The following is a 17,549-nucleotide window of genomic DNA, read 5'->3' as shown; positions in this document are numbered from 1 at the left end:
AGAGGGAGGGAAGGAAGTGGGTGGAAGGGAAGGAGGGAGGGGGGTAGAATGGGAGGAAGAAGAGAAAGGAAAAAAGAAAGAGAAAAGGAGGAACAGTTATCAGTAGAATAGATAACTGAGAAAAACAAAATAAAGCAAAACAAAGAATAGGGGGAGGGAGTCTAAGCACTTGGCACTCTTCAAATTAAAACTTACAAAAAAAAAAAAACCTTAAGGCTCTATTATGAGTATTCTAGTTTCAAAGAAAACTATTTTTGCAACATTTTTTTTTTTAAAACCCAATACAATAGTGCATCTCATTAGAAAAAGAAATATGATGCTATTGAGTTTTTAGGCGATATTATTAACCCATCTCATATGAAAAGGAAGCAGGCCTAGACCTTTTCACAGATATCCAAGTGTGGTACAGTTAGGACCACAACCTCGGCTCACTATCTGTTGTTTCTGAAGCTTCAGTGACAACAAACTACCTGTTACACTGATAATCCTGTCAGATGAATGTCTTCCTCTGACAAAGTTGGACTGCTGATTTTTCTATGTTCGTCTAATCACAGAGGGCAGGTTGGTAACCTTGTATGACAATAACAAAGGAATTATTGTAATCAATTATTACATATGTGGCTTAAGCTATTCAGACTACTTACATATAGGATACCTGACTTAGAATTTTTTTCCAATCTCTTTCCAGTACTAAACTGTTTCCTAGTTATTTCCCTCTCTCCTTTCCTTTCTACCAGAGTATTTAGAATGTGGTCATCTGTTCTCTTTTGGGTACATAGATGATTTTCTGCATGCTACTTTAATCAAATACTTAGATTCACATCACCTTAAGCTGTTTCTGAGAACTGAATAAAAGCAGTTTCACCATCTTTTGAGAGGCAGTTAGAAGCTTTTTTGGCAGGATTCAAAAACATTTATTTCAGTTTTAGTATATAGTTAAAAACTTATTATTCCCTTTATAAACTTGGTGTGAAATTTTGACTTTTTAAGGGTTTTTATACTATAATTACAGAATATTCAAATATTCAAGTCAAGGTGCCTTCCTGTTTTCTTAGTTAAGTGGGAACACATACTTCCTACTTTTCATCTATCTCCAGGCTAACAATAAAGGGAAACCCTTAAGAATGGGATGAAGGATATGGATGGATACATGGATTTTAGACAATATAAAACTATAATGTGCAACATTTTAAAAAGAAATAAAAGATTAAAGATTGCTGCTAAGAGTGATAACCACCCTCTCTCCCAAGCACAAAGGAAAAAATTTAAGCACATTCAAACATGTAAGTTTAAGAGATGTTACTTTTCAACCAACTCTTCAAACTAAAACAGGATACTGGATACTGCACGTGCTGCTGTTAGACAGCTAGAGTACTGCACTAGTTAACTTGATAGAGAAGAAAATACTAAAAGAAAGAGTTAAGAAAGAGTTAAACATCAAAGAAAATTTTCTTTCCTTAAAGTTTATATTAAATAAAATTAGGGATGCTAGTGTCAAAGAAACCTCACTACATTATTGCCGTTTTGTTCAAAATTTGATATTAAAATTTAATGTAATTATTGCAGTGCTTTAAAAGTAATTAATGGATACGTAAAAAATACTTAGGCAATATAAACATCAATTGGAAAAAAAAAGGTTAAATGGTACTTTACCAACAAACATTTCATGAGTAGGTGTCCTAGTAGTAAAAGTGGATACATCTGAAGAAATGGGAAGGTGAACATCACCACTACTTTTTGTGAGGAAAGGATTTAAGCTTGGAATGGCATCATCAACAGCATCTATAGTAGCAGAGAAAGGATCTGTGCAGTCCAAATGTATTACAGCAAAATGAAGAAAGGAAGTAAATAAATTAGTATCATAATTAGTCAAAAGATGCAAAGTGCAAAGTAGCAGTTATTTACTATTTATTAATCTTAAATGCAAAAATATCTAATTACCAAGATGAAAGAATTGCATTTAACATATTTTAAAACGAATCCGTAGGATAAAAGCATTTTATTTGTTCTCTAACACCAGGAAGCCAAGAGCAGAGTAGTTAAAAAAAAAGAAGAAGAAGAACCAAGATATTTTTATAAAAAAGCCACCTACCCGGTCCCCATCTTCCTTGCCTCAGGTGGGAATATATTGGATTTGGTGGTATAGCTGTATTTACTAAAATAACTGATACAAACAATTAGGGTGAGTGTGATATAAGCAAACTCCAAAAAAAGAGGAGTACAGATTAGGGGCAAGAGACTGTTTTTAGCATATACAAGATAACTCCTATAAAGGTTCAAAGGTAAATAAGAAATAAAGATCTAAAGACAGGGAAAGAAATTTTAGACAATTAAGAACAAAGATGGAGGACAGCCCATTTAATAAACTGGGCACAGCTTTGAAGGTCTAGTTAAGAGCTTCACAGTCTTTAAATGATTTACTAAAGAACAAGTCTAGTTCCCTACTAGTATGATACCAAATAGGTACCACTATCAAATCCTGTACCTACTATTCTAGAATCAGATAATTACTGTGTCATTGTATTTTACTGTATGACTTATCAATAAGAAGGCAATGATGGCCTCAGGAATAGTTCATTTCCCATAGGTACACTTCCTTCTCTACAGTCAATAAATTCAAGGCAAGTATTCCACAAACCAAAATACAACCATTTAAAAAGGAATATATTAAGAAAATCCTAAGGTCATGAGTTTAAACCTAATACATCTTTTTTTGTTGTTGCTGAGACAGGGTCTTACTCTGGTGCCCCAGCTAAAATGCAGTGGGATCATCATAGCTCATTGCAATTTCAAACTCCTGAGCTCAAGCCATCTTCCTGCCTCAACCTCCCAAGTAGCCATAACTACAGAGGCGTTCCTAGTACTTCTTTTAAATAACTTTAATTTTTGTATCACATGACAGCTTTTCTAGGAATTAAGCATTCTTACTGAACATCAATTCATATTCAAAAAGTAGTATCCAACAAACATTAGCAAATTTGCTAATTATACTATTCTAACTCTGTCATGCTTTAACATCGTTCCTACCTATCCACTCCCCCAATAATTGAAACACTGAGGAAAAAAGAATCAAACAAAAAAATCAGAAATAAAAAGCAGGAAACATATAAGAAGTTGTTTTGCGTGTGTGCTAAAATAAAAATGTACCAATGGCTACTCTAATTCCTTCCTGCATTAAGTTTAGAGTTGACTGGTTAGGTTGAAAGAACTATTTTTAAATACTTGATAGTGGCATGGAGTTTTGAAGGGATATTACATTTTGTCATGTAAGTAACAAGAAGCATCTCTCTAGTAATTCACGCAAACAAAGCCACAAGAGAATTCATTTTTACAAAAGGGCAACATTTGTATAACAGATCTATTGGTTCGTGAAGAGACATAATCAGGCAAGGTTACTAGTTACCTGCTGTTTTATCAATTGATCCTGTTTTATCTAAGCACCCAATTTCAATCATTTCTTACTATATAAAATATCCTAGAGAATATACAGAACATGTACAAGTACATTTATATTCAGATCAATAGAACAATAAAGAAGATCAGCTTCTTGTCCACTTGATAAAATACTAGGTAATCTAGATGATGTTAACCTATCAGAGAAAATTAGGCTCTAATAAAAAAACTTAATTAAGATAGATAATAACAATGTGCCAGCTATTCCAATTGTATCTACTAGACTGGCAATTCCTTAAAAATATTAAAAATGGTTTTAAACCATTATTTTTATCATTAATCATTTAAAAATGTAATTTTATGCTATACTCATGGAAAAACAATCTAAAAGAGTTAAAATAAGGACCAACACAGCACCACAATCCTATTAATGTCTTGAGGTCCTAAACAAATGATACGTACAATTACTCATAGAAAATTGTATTTTTTCCTAAAGTATTGTATGTTTCTCATATGAGAGAAAAACATAATTAAATTCAAAAAGTGGGGAGGGGCACGGGGCTTGGTAAGCTCCCCCAAACCAGTACACCATAGGGGTTTTTGGCACAGCTCCTGGGTAAAGGATTGAACCACAAATCGGATAAAATATTACCTAACAAATGCAAACAATGTAAATTAATCTTATGTATCCATGTGTTAATCTGAAATAAAACTAAACAAAAAACCTTTGAGAGTAAAATAACAGACCAGAGTAAAAAAAAAGAAAGACCTCTAGAGTCTCAGTACTATTTTTAGACTTCAAGTTACTATGTTACTATCAACATAAAAACAGTAGGTTATATAATTTTGTCCATAATACTTAGGTATAGTAAGTTTAAAAGTATCATCATTCACATAACATTCACAGAATTTTCATGTGGAATTTATGTTTTCAAGTGTAATTTCAATTGGGAGTAAAAGTTGTTAACATTTGAGACACCACCACCACCCCCAAAAGTGTTCTATGTTCTGTGGCAGCTAGAATAAAGTATATTATACTTGAGAATTATCATTTTATACTTGACTTAAAATTTTAACATCTTGCTTCAAATTGTATATTTTTAGATCTGCTATAACTCAAAGTTTTCAGGTAATAAAAACGTAAGTCTTCTCAGATTTTAGTATTCAGCAGTAATTCTTTAGACTCCAGACCATTTCTTAAAAATCCGAAGGCCACTAATAATGCAACGAGGCAGGTGAACAGGAGAGCTTGTATCCTCTCTCAATTTCAGTTTCAAGTGGAATCTTAAAAGTCTTTCATATAAACATACAAAGTTTTCTTCCCCTTATCACTAACCTGTCTGTGACTAGAAATATACATCATCCTGTGGTGTTTAAAAGAAATAAATTAAATACAAGGTCTGTTATTGGCATCTATTTTTGGCTAACAGAAAACAAGCAGCACAGAGCAAGATTTAGGGGTTATAAAAAAAAAAAATCACACCTTTGCTTTACCACATGCTATAAAAGTAACACAGGGCAGCACTCAGTGGATAGGGCGCTGGCCATATACACTGAAGCTGGCGGGTTCAAACCTGGCCTGGGCCAGCTAAAACAGCAATGACAACTGCAACAAATAAAATGGCCTGGCATTGTGGAGGGCGCCTATGGTCCCAGCTACTTGGGAGGCTGAGCAAGAGAATCACTTGAGCCCAAGAGTTTGAGGTTGCTGTGAGCTGTGACGCAATAGCACTCTGCTCAGGGAAACAGCTTGAGACTTTATCTCAAAAAACCAAAAACAAACAAAAAGCAACACAATAAGAAATGTTACATATTTAATGTTTTCACATGAATGATTAACTTTAAACATTTATTGTTATGATTAAACCTTATATCTAAGATTTATTTATCTTAAGCTAATTTTAATTTTAAAAAATTCTCAATCTGCACATCATGGATATGAACTCTGAATGAATTAGGAAGAATTCAAATTTCTTGGCTTAAAATTCGCTTTGGTCTCCTCAGTGAATCTGTTTACTTTCATGCATGAGTTCAGTAAGTAAGCTCAAGTAGAAATTTTCAGTTGTCATTCTTAGAATGAATTATACATAGTGTCCAGGCAGAATAATTAAGAATTTCACAGTTTGGATTCTTTGAAACATTAAATATACTAATTTAATTCAGCAGTCTGTAAAATGTTTAGTTTATTTAGAAAAACAACTCCTTGGCCATAGTTTTGGAAAGACAAGTACATTTTTTTTAAAAAAGGAAACAAATCAAAATTCTTCAAATAGTAATGTTAATTCTCTTTTTTTTTTTGAGACAGAGCCTCAAGCTGTCCCCCTGGGTAGAGTGCCGTGGCATTACAGCTCACAGCAACCTCCAACTCCTGTGCTCAAGCGCGTCTCTTCCCTCTGCCTCCCAAGTAGCTCGGACCACAGGCACCCGCCACAACGCCCAGCTATTTTTTGGTTGCAGCCGTCAGTGTTGTTTGGCGGCCCGGGCTGGATTCAAACCCTCCACCTTAGGTGTACGTGGCTGGCGCCTTAGCCGGTTGAGCTATAGGCGCTGAGCCTAGTAATGTTAATTCTACTAAAATCCCTAAAACAATTCATTCAGAATGTAGGAAATACACCATAAATTTGGCAGATTAGAAATCCTAAAATCAAAACTTAGCAGGATATTAAAAAATTCCTTTCTTAACCTTAATTTGCTGCTTACTGTTCATTCTGAAATAATTCTAAAATACTTACTGACTTCAAACTATCTTATCATTTTTAGAAATTACTACAGACCTTAAGATTTAGCTAAATTAAACTAGCCTTCAGAGTCAATTAGTTCTTTTAATCCAGTTAAAGCTTACAAAATTAGGCTAAAATGTTAGTGTTTTAGTGTTCCATTATCTATGTTCCATGGTCTACCTTGAGACAGAAATAACCTGGCCAGAAGAAGAGAAAATGTCCACTTACTTTACAAATAATTAAAAACTACCTACTATATTACATATATCAAGAAGTGTTCTAGATACTGATACAGCAATGAACAAAATATTTAAAAATTCCTGCTTTCACAAAGCTTATACTCTAGCATAGAAGTAGTACCTTAATAAAACAAAAAATGGGCTCGGCACCTGTGGCTCAATCGGCTAAGGCGCCAGCCACATACACCTAAGGTGGCGGGTTCGAATCCCCAGCCTGGGCCTGCCAAACAACAATGACGGCTGCAACCAAACAATGGCCTGCACTGTGGCAGGTGCCCTTGAGCCCAGGAGTTGGAGGTTGCTGTGAGCTGTGAGGCCATAGCACTCTACCCAGGGGGATAGCTTGAGGCTCCGTCTCAAAAAAAAAAAAAGTTCTTAAAATTCAAATCATTAAAATAAAAAAGCCAAGTTCATATAACATGAAAACTAATCAGAATAATTAATCTTTGCTATGAAATGTAAGCCTATCTATCCAGAGTTTACACGTGAGCCAATAATAAATTTTATGGTATCTTACCATTCTCTATTAGACAGTATCCTTCTTAGAATTTCTTTTCCCTCCCCAGAAATTTTATTGAGTGTCTGTGTGTAAAATAATACTTACATGCATGCAAACAGAAGCATCACAACCAACCATAGGAGATAACCTGAAAACATACTTGATGTCTAAGCAAAGCTATTTACAATTGACATCGACTAAGCTCTCCTCTCTTTCAAAGATGGCAGGCAATGGTCACAATCACAGTGTTGTTACCTTAATATCAAAGAACTGGTCAAAGGCAGGAAACGTTCCTATTGGTACTAGGGGAAAATTCTTCGAATACCAAAATCTTAGACGTCTGAATTAAGTCAACATTTAAAATACAAGCAGTATGAAGTTTGTCATGAGAATCTTGGTCATAACATAGTTCATTGCCTGATGATACCATCTGAGTTTTACTAGTACCTGATCATATACTTACACAAAGATGAAGTTTTTTTTCCATCAGAAGTAAAAAAGTATTTTCCATATCAAAGAGAAAATAACCACTACACATTTTCTGATTATGGAATAGAAATTCAACATTAAAAGAATGACTTCATACTTACACACATGTTCTTTCTCCTAACAAGTAAACTTCATTAAACTTCACTTAATAATTCAATTGAACACAAATTCCAAAACTACATTTTAAAAAAATGAAAACATCTTCAAGAGATAGACTGCTATTTTAATATTTCTCAAGTTTTCATGTATCAAGTATAAACAAAAACTACACATACAAATAAATAAAACATCACAAAATGGGCAGGAGAGATAATTCTAAAATAGAATTTGTCAATGCTTACCTCCCCATGTACTTGCTACCTGAGAAGCAGTTGACATAGGATGTACAGACGGGTGGAAAGTTGGCTGCTGCAAATCAAGCAGATCATTTGGCAGCTTTGATGTGCTAGAAAGATATTTTAGAAACATGTTCTATTTACTAGATCAACTTTGCTACATTAGTCACCATTCCACCCCTCAAACTATAAACATTGAAAAGACAAGTGAACAAAAGCCCAATAGAAGAAACCTCAAAAGGAGGAGCAGCTTCAGCAAGACAACAGTTGAATGCCCCTCATATAACAGGATTATTTCCAAGGTCTGGAAAAAAATCATTAAATACCATAGGACCCAAATAACAATACTTCTTCTGGAAAGGAACAATGACTTACCCAGGAAAATGCCAATTTCCATAATGAAATGAACCCAAACAACAAGGTTTTAAACTATGAAACATTGTGGGGATTTTAATTCTTTTAAGGAAAATTTTTCCTGTTTCTAATCATCAAAGAACTTAAATCACATCTGAAATATCAATACCTCTCCAAAGTAAAATGTCTATTAACTTCACCTCCACTGCCTCAATATCCAAACAACATATCAAAAATAAAGGGAAAAAATTGTATGTGCATGTGTAGCTTAAAATAAAAGCCACTCCATCTCATAACCACAGATTCCAGAAGGCCCTATATGCATGATATATTTCTGACCACCAGAGTTTTATATGATTTTAAGAAATAACTCAAAAAAAAGATCCCAGAGTTTCCATTAATGAAGGTCAATATAATTTTTTTTTAAAAAAAAACAGTCTTGTTATGTTGCCCAGGCTTGGTGAGAACTCCTGGGCTCAAGGGATGCTCCTAACTCAGCCTCCCAAGTAGCTGGTCCTAAAGACACCAGCTCCAAGTTTTTCATTTATACATTCTCAAAAACAGAAGTTTTGTCTTCCTTTTAAAAATTGATATGTAATAACTGTACAAATTTACAAGGTACATGTGATATTTTCATATTATGCATATCATGTGTAATAACCAAATCAGGGTAATTAGGCCATCCATCATCTCAAACATGTATGATTTCTTTGTGTTGGAAAATTTCAAAAATGTCTCTTTTATGTTGAAATACAGAATAAATTACTGTTAACTATAATCACCCTTCTGTGCTATTGAAAGGAACTTATTCCTTCTAACTGTATTTTTATAAAAAAGTTAAGTTTTCAGGACATGTCTTTTAGATGTAGTTTTGTAGATAGTAGATATACATATAAATGTGTCTAATGCTTTGAAAAGAAATAAAAATACACATTAGGCATTCTGTAAGTGGGCTGTAAAATTTGTCCTTAATTTCTATTAAAAAAGTGAAAACTTTTAGTATGAGATAAAAATCTAGTGAACTTAGCTCTTTATCCAATAATTTGTTTCACTTTCAAGAAAACACTCAATTGAAAAGAAATAGCAGAAGATGTCAACAAATGGAAAAACATACCATGCTCATGGCTGGGAAGAATCAACATTGTTAAAATGTCCATATTACTCAAAGCAATTTACAAATTTAATGCAATCCCTATCAAAAACACGGTCATACTTTAAAGATCTGGAAAAAATAGCACTTCATTTTATATGGAACCAGAAAAAAACCCCGAATAGCCAAGACATTACTCAGAAATAAAAACAAATCGGGAGGAATCATGCTACCAGACTTCAAACTATACTATAACTCTATAGGGATCAAAACAGCATGGTACTGGCACAAAAATAGAGGTAAATGTATGGAACAGAATTGAGAACCAAGAGATGAACCCAGACATTTATCGTCATTTGCTCTTTGATAAGCCTATCAAAAATATAAATTGCGGGAAAGATTCCCTATTTAACAAATGGTGCTGGGAGAATTGGCTGGCAACTTGTAGAAGACTGAAACTGTACCCACACCTTTCACCATTAACAAAAATTGACTCTCACTGGATAAAAGATGTAAACTTAAGAGATGAAACTATATCTTGGAGAGTGCACAGGAGAAACTCTTGAAGAAAACTGCCTAGGCGAATAGTTTATGAGGAGGACCCCCAGGGGCAATTGAAGCAACACCAAAAATACATTACTGGGATCTGATCAAACTAAAAGCTTCTGCACAGCCAAGAACACAGTAAATAAAGCAAGTAGACCGCCCTCAGAATGGAAGAGGATATTTGCACATTATGCTTCTGACAAAGGTTTGATAACCAGAATCCACAGAGAACTCAAACTTATTAATAAGAAAAGAACAAGTGATCCTATTTCATTGTGGGCAAGTGACTTGAACAGAAGAAGCTTCTCTGAAGAAGATAGACACATAGCCTACAGATATATGAAAAAATGCTCATCACCTTTAATCATCAGAGAAATGCAAATCAAAACCACTTTGAGGAATCATCTAACTCCAGTAGTTAGAGTGGCTCACCTAACAAAATCCCAAAACTATAGATGTTGTTGTAGATGTGGAGAAAAGGGAACGCTTCTGCATGGCTGGTGGTAGTGCAAGCTAATATGTCCCTCTTGGAAAGAAGTATAGAGAACACTCAGGGATCTACAAGTAGACCTGCCGTTTGAACCTGTAATTCCTCTACGAGCTATATATCCAAAAGACCAAAAATCACTTTATAACAAAGATATTTGCACCAGATTGTTCACTGCAGCTCAATTCATAATAGCCAAGTCATGGAAGAAGCTCAAGTGCCCACCAACCCATGAATGGATTAATAAATTGTGGTATATGTATACTATGGAATATTACACAGTCTTAAAAAAGATGGAGACTTTACCTCTTTTATGTTTACAGGGATGGAGCTGGAACATATCCTACTTAGTAAAGTATCTTAAGAATGGAAGAAAAAATATTCAATGTACTCAGTACTAGTATGAAACCAATTTATAATCACCACACTTTCATATGAAGAATAGGTCACAACTATGGCCCAAGTTGAAGGAGGGAAGAGGGGAGGTCAGATCAAGGGAGAATGAATGGCAGGATCACACCTATGGTGCATAATGCAAGGGTACATGTCAGATCTATTAGCATAGAGTATAAATGTCTTAACACAATAACTAAGTAAGCAAGATGAGGTATATATTAACCAGTGTGATATAAGCTTTCCTAATTCTATATGAAATCAGCACCTTGTACCCCATAAATGCATTAATGTATACACAATCTGTGTGTTTATGATAAATAAAAAAAAGAAAACACTCAATCAAAATTCTTTCCATTTATCTCTCCTAAGATAAACTTCTTTTCAGGGTCTCCAACTTGAGAACATGTCTCTTAGTAGGATCAATATTATGTGACTGGGGATTAAGGAAGGCAGCTTAGTAAATAAATAAGCTAAGAAACACAGAACTAAATTCAACACCTACCAAGATTTTAGGGAGCAGGTAGCACCTAGAATGCATGAAGCAAGCAGCACTCAATATCAAAACTTACACTGAGCTTGTTATAGAAGTCAGCAGGTAAGAGGAAGACCTTTCAAGTATGAGTTAAAAAAATAAATGCCAACAACTATAAAATGAAAATTCTTAGGCCTTACTCCCTCCCTACTAAGACATTTGGGGTTGAGACCCAGACACTGATGGTTTAAATGAACTCTCCAGGTGATTCTGATGCTTGCTTAAGATTGAGAACCACTGACAGTGGTTCACTATCTCATTTGGGAAAAGTTTTTCAAGATGGTTTAAGAAATAACAGAACTGGGATCCAAAACAGAATCTGACGTCTTAACTACTTTAAACTACTCATAGGTAAAACACAGAGATTTAGAAAAAGCCAATTCTAATTTGTCTGGAAATATATTTCCATGTTATGTAGCTTAAACAACAGCATTGTTAAAGTTGGTCCAAGAGGCTTCTCTCCCAAGAAATCTGTCAACCAAATTCTATTACTATGTTTTGAGTTACAGAATTTAACACAAGGAAATAGACATGAAAGACACTTAATAGTCAATGAAATGATAATCTGAAATACATATCCAAGACCTATATAAATGGTCATATATGTGTTCAATCATAATTTTTGTACAATTAAGTTTGTCCAAAGATAATCACTATATTCCAGTTAGGATAAACCAGTAATTTAACCATCTTTCCCTCCCCAATACCCAATATAAATTCTTATCACTTTGTATTTAGGTATTACACCAATACCACCATTTATCATCTCTTTTGTATAAATCAATGATTACAAAATCATTAATCAAAGTAAACCTGAAAACCCCTGCAATATTTCTTTTTTTAAATTAAATCGTAACTGTGTACATTAATGTAATTATGGGGTACAATGTGCTGATTTTCTATACAATTTGAAATACTTTCGTCAACCTACATATTCAAAGGTAACTTGAACTTCTCCCCCTACCTGTTAGAAGAACTAGGGGTAGAAAATATGTCGATGGCTGGTGCAGTCATTATTCCCCCCGCTGAGGTGGACACAGGAGAGGCTGCAGTTGTTAAAGAGGTATGAGGTTTCTTTGCAAGTTCTTTTAGGCGCTGCTCCTGTTGAGAAAGGGAACAACCTATAAGGATTCCAGAAACAGATTTGTTTGTACAGCCTCGGGGTTTTCTGATTTTGTTTTGATACAAGAAAGATATTCACTGCTTTGGCCACATCATTCTATGTTGAGATGAAAATTCAAGACTGGGTTTCAGCCCATTAGGTATGTAAGTTAAATACTAGTCTGTGTAGAGGCCCCATGTACTTTATGAAGACCTGTACCTGTTTTTCCAAATAAAGAGAATGCCCACACTTACCTTTAAAGCTTTTAAACGTGCCTGTTCTTCCTCTAATGCTGCCTGTTTTTCCCTTTCATCCACTTTGGTCAGAGAGAGGCCAGTGCTTGCCAGGGAAGAGACTGCATTGGAAAGTGTTGTTGCCCTAGGATAATTGGACAGAGCTAATAAGGCTTTTTGCTAAGCACTTCACATTATACCATGTCTTAAAATGACCTGGCAACCTGGCCATGGATAGGAATTGTAATTATGAACTTAAGATATACACTCAAACCCAGTAATTCAGATGAAATATTCTTAGTGACCTAAAAAATTATACCAAATAGAAGAATACTGATTTATACATTCACTACTTTTGAAGTGTTAGACTTTGGAAAGGGTTCACAACAGAGTGGGGCACACTGGCCTCTCTCAAACCCTAAGAGAGGGAACCAATGCAACTGGGAAAGAGCCGACACATTCTCTGAAAAGTCCTAATGGGAAAAAAGTGTTGAATTTCTCACAGGGTAAGACACTCTGCTAATTTACGGCCAGGGTTTTGGTAGTCTACTACAGGAACACCAAAGCATGAATACTAATAGTAAGTAATGGGTGTTTAGATGTCTTCCCTATAACAACCCCAAAGACGTCATCCCTAGGGGAGGGACTTCCAGTTTCTTCAAAGAAGGTTGGTTTCGGTCTGTCCACCAGTCCATGTGGCACCTCCTTTCTATGTGCTGCCCTTTTGCCAAACTAGAATTTCCTTTTCAAACTTACTATATATGCACCATCACTCACTGGCAAGGAATTACCTTTCCCTTTTATCAAAGATTGATCCATACCATAAACCCAACATTAAATTTCCAAATGTTAGTTCCAAACTAAATAAATGTGGTAAAGAACTCTAACATGAAGAACTACTCTGACCTTTATTAAATATCCTTTTACCACACACCAAAGATTAATAATTGCTACTGTACACACACAAAGTGGTAAAAACTGTCATTTAAATTCTATGTAAAATCAGTATTATGAATGAGCTAACAAAAAACACAACTCCAGGGCAGCGCCTGTGGCTCAGTGTGTAGGGGGCCGGGCCCATATACCAGGGTGGTGGGTTCTAACCCAGCCCTGGCCAAACTGCAACAAAAAACAGCGGAGCCCCTATAGTCCCAGCTACTCAGGACACTGAGGCAAGAGAATCGCCTAAGCCCAAGAGCTGGAGGTTGCCTGTGAGCTGTGATGCCATGGCACTCTACCGAGGGCTACAAAGTGAGACTCTCCCTAAAAAGAAAAAAACCCATACAACTTCAAATACCAAGTAATAATAATAATATAGTTGTAATGGAAATGCAAAAAACCCAACAAATTCGAGGTGAAGTGGTGCACCTAAGCTACGCGGCTATATTTTTCACTACTCTCTCAGACAAATGAGCCTTATAGCTTTGGCTATTGCTTCTAAATCTCTACTAGAAAATTCAAAGTGCAAATCTGAGATTAAAAATAAGTATTAAAATCCAGTAATGACATTGTATTATAGAAATTATATAAATTTATTATTAAAAAAGGGAAGAAAATGCTAAAAAGCCAAAAAAGAATTAAAGGAGGGTTCTCATTATACTTTATGCAATTTTTTTCTTCATGCTGCTAAAAGGAAATCTTCATTGGAAAACATGAGAATTAATCCAATGCAAAAATCATGTTACATATTAATCTGAAATGGCTGTGTGTTATTTTCAATTTGCTAGGTTAACTGTTCTGGGGAATTAGCTCTAAACTTTTAGTGATTAAAATATAACATATCAGTAACCAACCCCATGAACTGGCTTTAGAGAAAAATGATGAAATTTGATGCAGATATCCTAGGTTTGAATCCCAGGATTATGACTACATATTTCACAGAGTTCAGAGTTACCGTAAGGGTTGAGCAAATTAATATGAACGTATCTTATAAAGCATGATACAAATCAATGCATTATTATCTCTCAGAGAAATCTTGACATCATAAACACAAGCAGTTATTGTCATCACCTTAACGGATGCTGGCATTTATTGAGAGTAAGAATTAGTTCAAGAATTTGTATGTATTAACCCAGTTAATCCCAATACTAATTTTATGAGGTTAACACTATGATTAAACTCATTTACAGATAACTAAATCAAAATAAAAAGAAATTAAGTGGCTTGCAACTTTAGCTGGATTTATCCACTCCCTCAGAAAAACCACTCCTGCTCTTTACCTTACAATGAACAATGTACCTGCTTGCAGCTGTCGAATCTTTAATTTTCTTTCCTTCCAAGGAAGCTAAATGTTGTTCCAAGGCATCAAGAAGACTGCTAGGGGCCTGAAATTGTACAAATATTAAAAATGTCATGATAATCAGGCCACTAGTTAAAATAAATCATGTATCATCTAACAAATGAAAGCAACAAAAATAAACAGGTATATTCCTCATCCACTAATAGTGTCAATGAGAAAAACAATCCTATTTTTGTTACATAAACTATCATCTAATTGGAAGTATTAATAAACATTATCAAAAATATAAAAGCTAAAGACTATGTAAATATGAAACAATAAAAGGATGCTGTGAGTACTTAAATGTTTTTATATTTAATTTATTTGGATTTTAAGTAAAAACATATTCCTAACAGTTACATTCTATTGAGAATGCAGCAGGTACTTAATAAGTACGTGCTGAGTAACAAAGTCTCCAGTCATTACTCTGGAAGAGTTCTTGATAAATGATACTGAACACCAGCATCAAGGAAACCCAAATGAAACACACAATGAGATACGCATTTTCACCCACAAGAATGGCTAAAGTGAAAATAAACAAGCAATATCAAATGCTGGTGAGGATATGGAAAAACTGGAACTCCACACACCGCTGGTGGGAATATATCACCTTGAAAAGGGATCCATCTTTTAAAAAATAAAATTAAATGCACACCTACCTTAATGATCCAACTCCACTCCTATTTAACTCCAGAGAGAAGATAATTTATCTCCATAAGCAAAGACTTAAAAATGTTTTAAAAGCAGCTTTATTACAATAGTCAAAAACTGCAAACAATTCAAAAGTCTATCATTTGGAAAATGGATAGACATAATTGTGGTAAATTTACATAATTAACCACGTAATTTATTCAGCAATAAAAGAATTAACAGTATATTCGACAACATGGACAGATCTAAAAACACTGTGATGAGTAAGAAAGCCAGACCCAAGAGTTAAATGCTTATATGATTCCATTTATATTAAGTCCAAGAACCAATATGATTATGCTATTAGAAATCAAAATAAATTTGTATGGAGAGGGATAAGGAATGACTGGAAGGGAGAGTGAGGATTGAGATGATGGAATTGATCTATGTCTTGAATGGTGTTTTCGTTACAAAAATGTCAGCATTTATCATATCTCACTGAAATGGATATTTACCTCAATTTTCTTTCTTAATAGAAGACTAGTTTTAAACCTCCAGGCTATAGTTCAAATCTCAACTTAATATGAAGAAAGGTAAATTCATTCAAAAGGAAACATTTTCAGTGTACAGAACAAGAATTGTCCAATACAAGTAAGTGAAGCGAACACATTAGTGGCCTTTATTTACCTCAAATATTCTTTAGGATCTGAGATACAGTTTCTAGATTACTGGATCTTAAAACAGAAGAGGAAATATTTAGCTAATTTCTCTATCATTTATGACTTTAACAATTTCTTTCATTCAATATTTTCTCTACAAATGTCAAGACTCTTAGCTCAAGGGAGATACAGCAGAAAGTCATCTAAAACCAAATACAGACTATAAAACTGCCTTCTATGTTGAGCTAAGAAAATATATACACTTCCACAGCCTCGCCAAAATGTTTGCTACTCAGCAAGCAAAGTACTGTCTCAAGAGCTTTCAGGGGACATAATGAGGATGTTGATGATAGTGGTTAACATTTAAAAAGTTCTTCTAACAACAGGAACTGTGCTAGCTACCTTGTATGTTACCATTGAATCCTATGAGGTGGACACTCCTAGTATATTCACTTTATAGATAACCTGAGACAGTGAAATTTAATTTGTCCAAGATCACATATCTGATATGTAGCAAGAACCAGAACAGGATCAAAGAAGGTACTTGTGACCTTAAACCTAGGTATTTAACTACTATGCTACCAAATCCTATTCTGAAACTGTGGTCATTCAAACTGTAGCTGACTTTTTTTCTGAAGGACTAGCCCCTGAAAAGGCTGCAATTTCTAAAATTCCTTCTGTATTTATCTGGCTATTCTTCAGAAGTCAAATATGCATTACATAGAGTGAAGAAAATGTGATGCTTCACATTTTAAAAGAACAATATATAGCAGTAACAAAAAAATACATAATTTCAAGTTTCCACTCTTCTGCATTACACCATCTTAACCTAAAGTGTAAACAGCCTTTAGTCCATTTTTGAGAATTTTCTGAATTACCAATTCCCTGGCAATTTCCTTTTGTTCAGAAATCACTAAAAAAAGGAGAATGGGGATTGACCAATGCTACTATTACCACACCATGAATATCAAAGTACAGACACATGAAGACAGCCTATAGCTGACATTATAAATGGGGTGCTTACGTAATGGGGGAACCTAAAGTCAACAAATCATCTTATACTACACATCAGTCAAGCAATACTCCTCTATATTCGGCCTAGAATAATTTGCTTGATCTTAATGAAACCAATTTATCTCAAGTAGATATAAGCAAGAGTGCTTTATTTATATATAAAACCTGTAACTAGATTTTTTGCACACTCTCAACTTTGTGAGAGACAGATGAATCTGAACAAGTGAGGACCAATCATTAACAAGAAACAAGAACTATTAACAACAAAGTGTTTAAAAGATGTCTCAAAACATTTCAAAGCAAGGTAGACGAGATGCCAACTGTTAAGGAGAGAGCTGACACAAGGGATATAAGCACAACTATACTTTTATTCTTAATATTCAATAGACACCAGAAAAACTGCAAGTATGGTATTTTTAAAGATGATGATGATGATAAAGACAATGTAACAACAGCTAGCACTGTTCAATGTTTAATGCTTAAATGTTTTTGTAGGTATAAACTCCTTTAATTCCCTAAACTACCATCTCAGGTAGGTACGGTAACAGCTCCA

At 34.5% G+C, this 17,549-nt stretch overlaps 1 protein-coding gene across 11 annotated transcripts in view; it reads right to left on the bottom strand.

The window, feature by feature from the left end:
- Nucleotides 1-17,549, bottom strand: part of PICALM (phosphatidylinositol binding clathrin assembly protein) — a 100,966-nt gene that overhangs the window by 30,215 nt on the left and 53,202 nt on the right. For 4 of the 11 annotated variants that reach the window (XM_012803430.1, XM_023511706.1, XM_023511718.1 and 1 more), the window contains exons 9-13: nt 14,654-14,739; nt 12,437-12,560; nt 12,045-12,181; nt 7,682-7,785; nt 1,654-1,803 (exon numbers count right to left, since the gene is read on the bottom strand). In XM_012803430.1, the coding sequence (XP_012658884.1) occupies nt 1,654-1,803; nt 7,682-7,785; nt 12,045-12,181; nt 12,437-12,560; nt 14,654-14,739 (601 nt within the window). The remainder of the gene's footprint in view (nt 1-1,653; nt 1,804-7,681; nt 7,786-12,044; nt 12,182-12,436; nt 12,561-14,653; nt 14,740-17,549) is intronic. The other 7 variants (XM_023511734.1, XM_012803426.1, XM_023511735.1 and 4 more) reach the window with 2 other exon arrangements.

The sequence above is a fragment of the Otolemur garnettii genome, unplaced genomic scaffold (assembly GCF_000181295.1).
Source record: "Otolemur garnettii isolate 467f Iridium unplaced genomic scaffold, OtoGar3 scaffold00001, whole genome shotgun sequence".
Taxonomy (NCBI): domain Eukaryota; kingdom Metazoa; phylum Chordata; class Mammalia; order Primates; family Galagidae; genus Otolemur; species Otolemur garnettii.
Note: the sequence above shows the minus strand (reverse complement) of the source record. Positions and strands in the feature narration are given on the sequence as shown.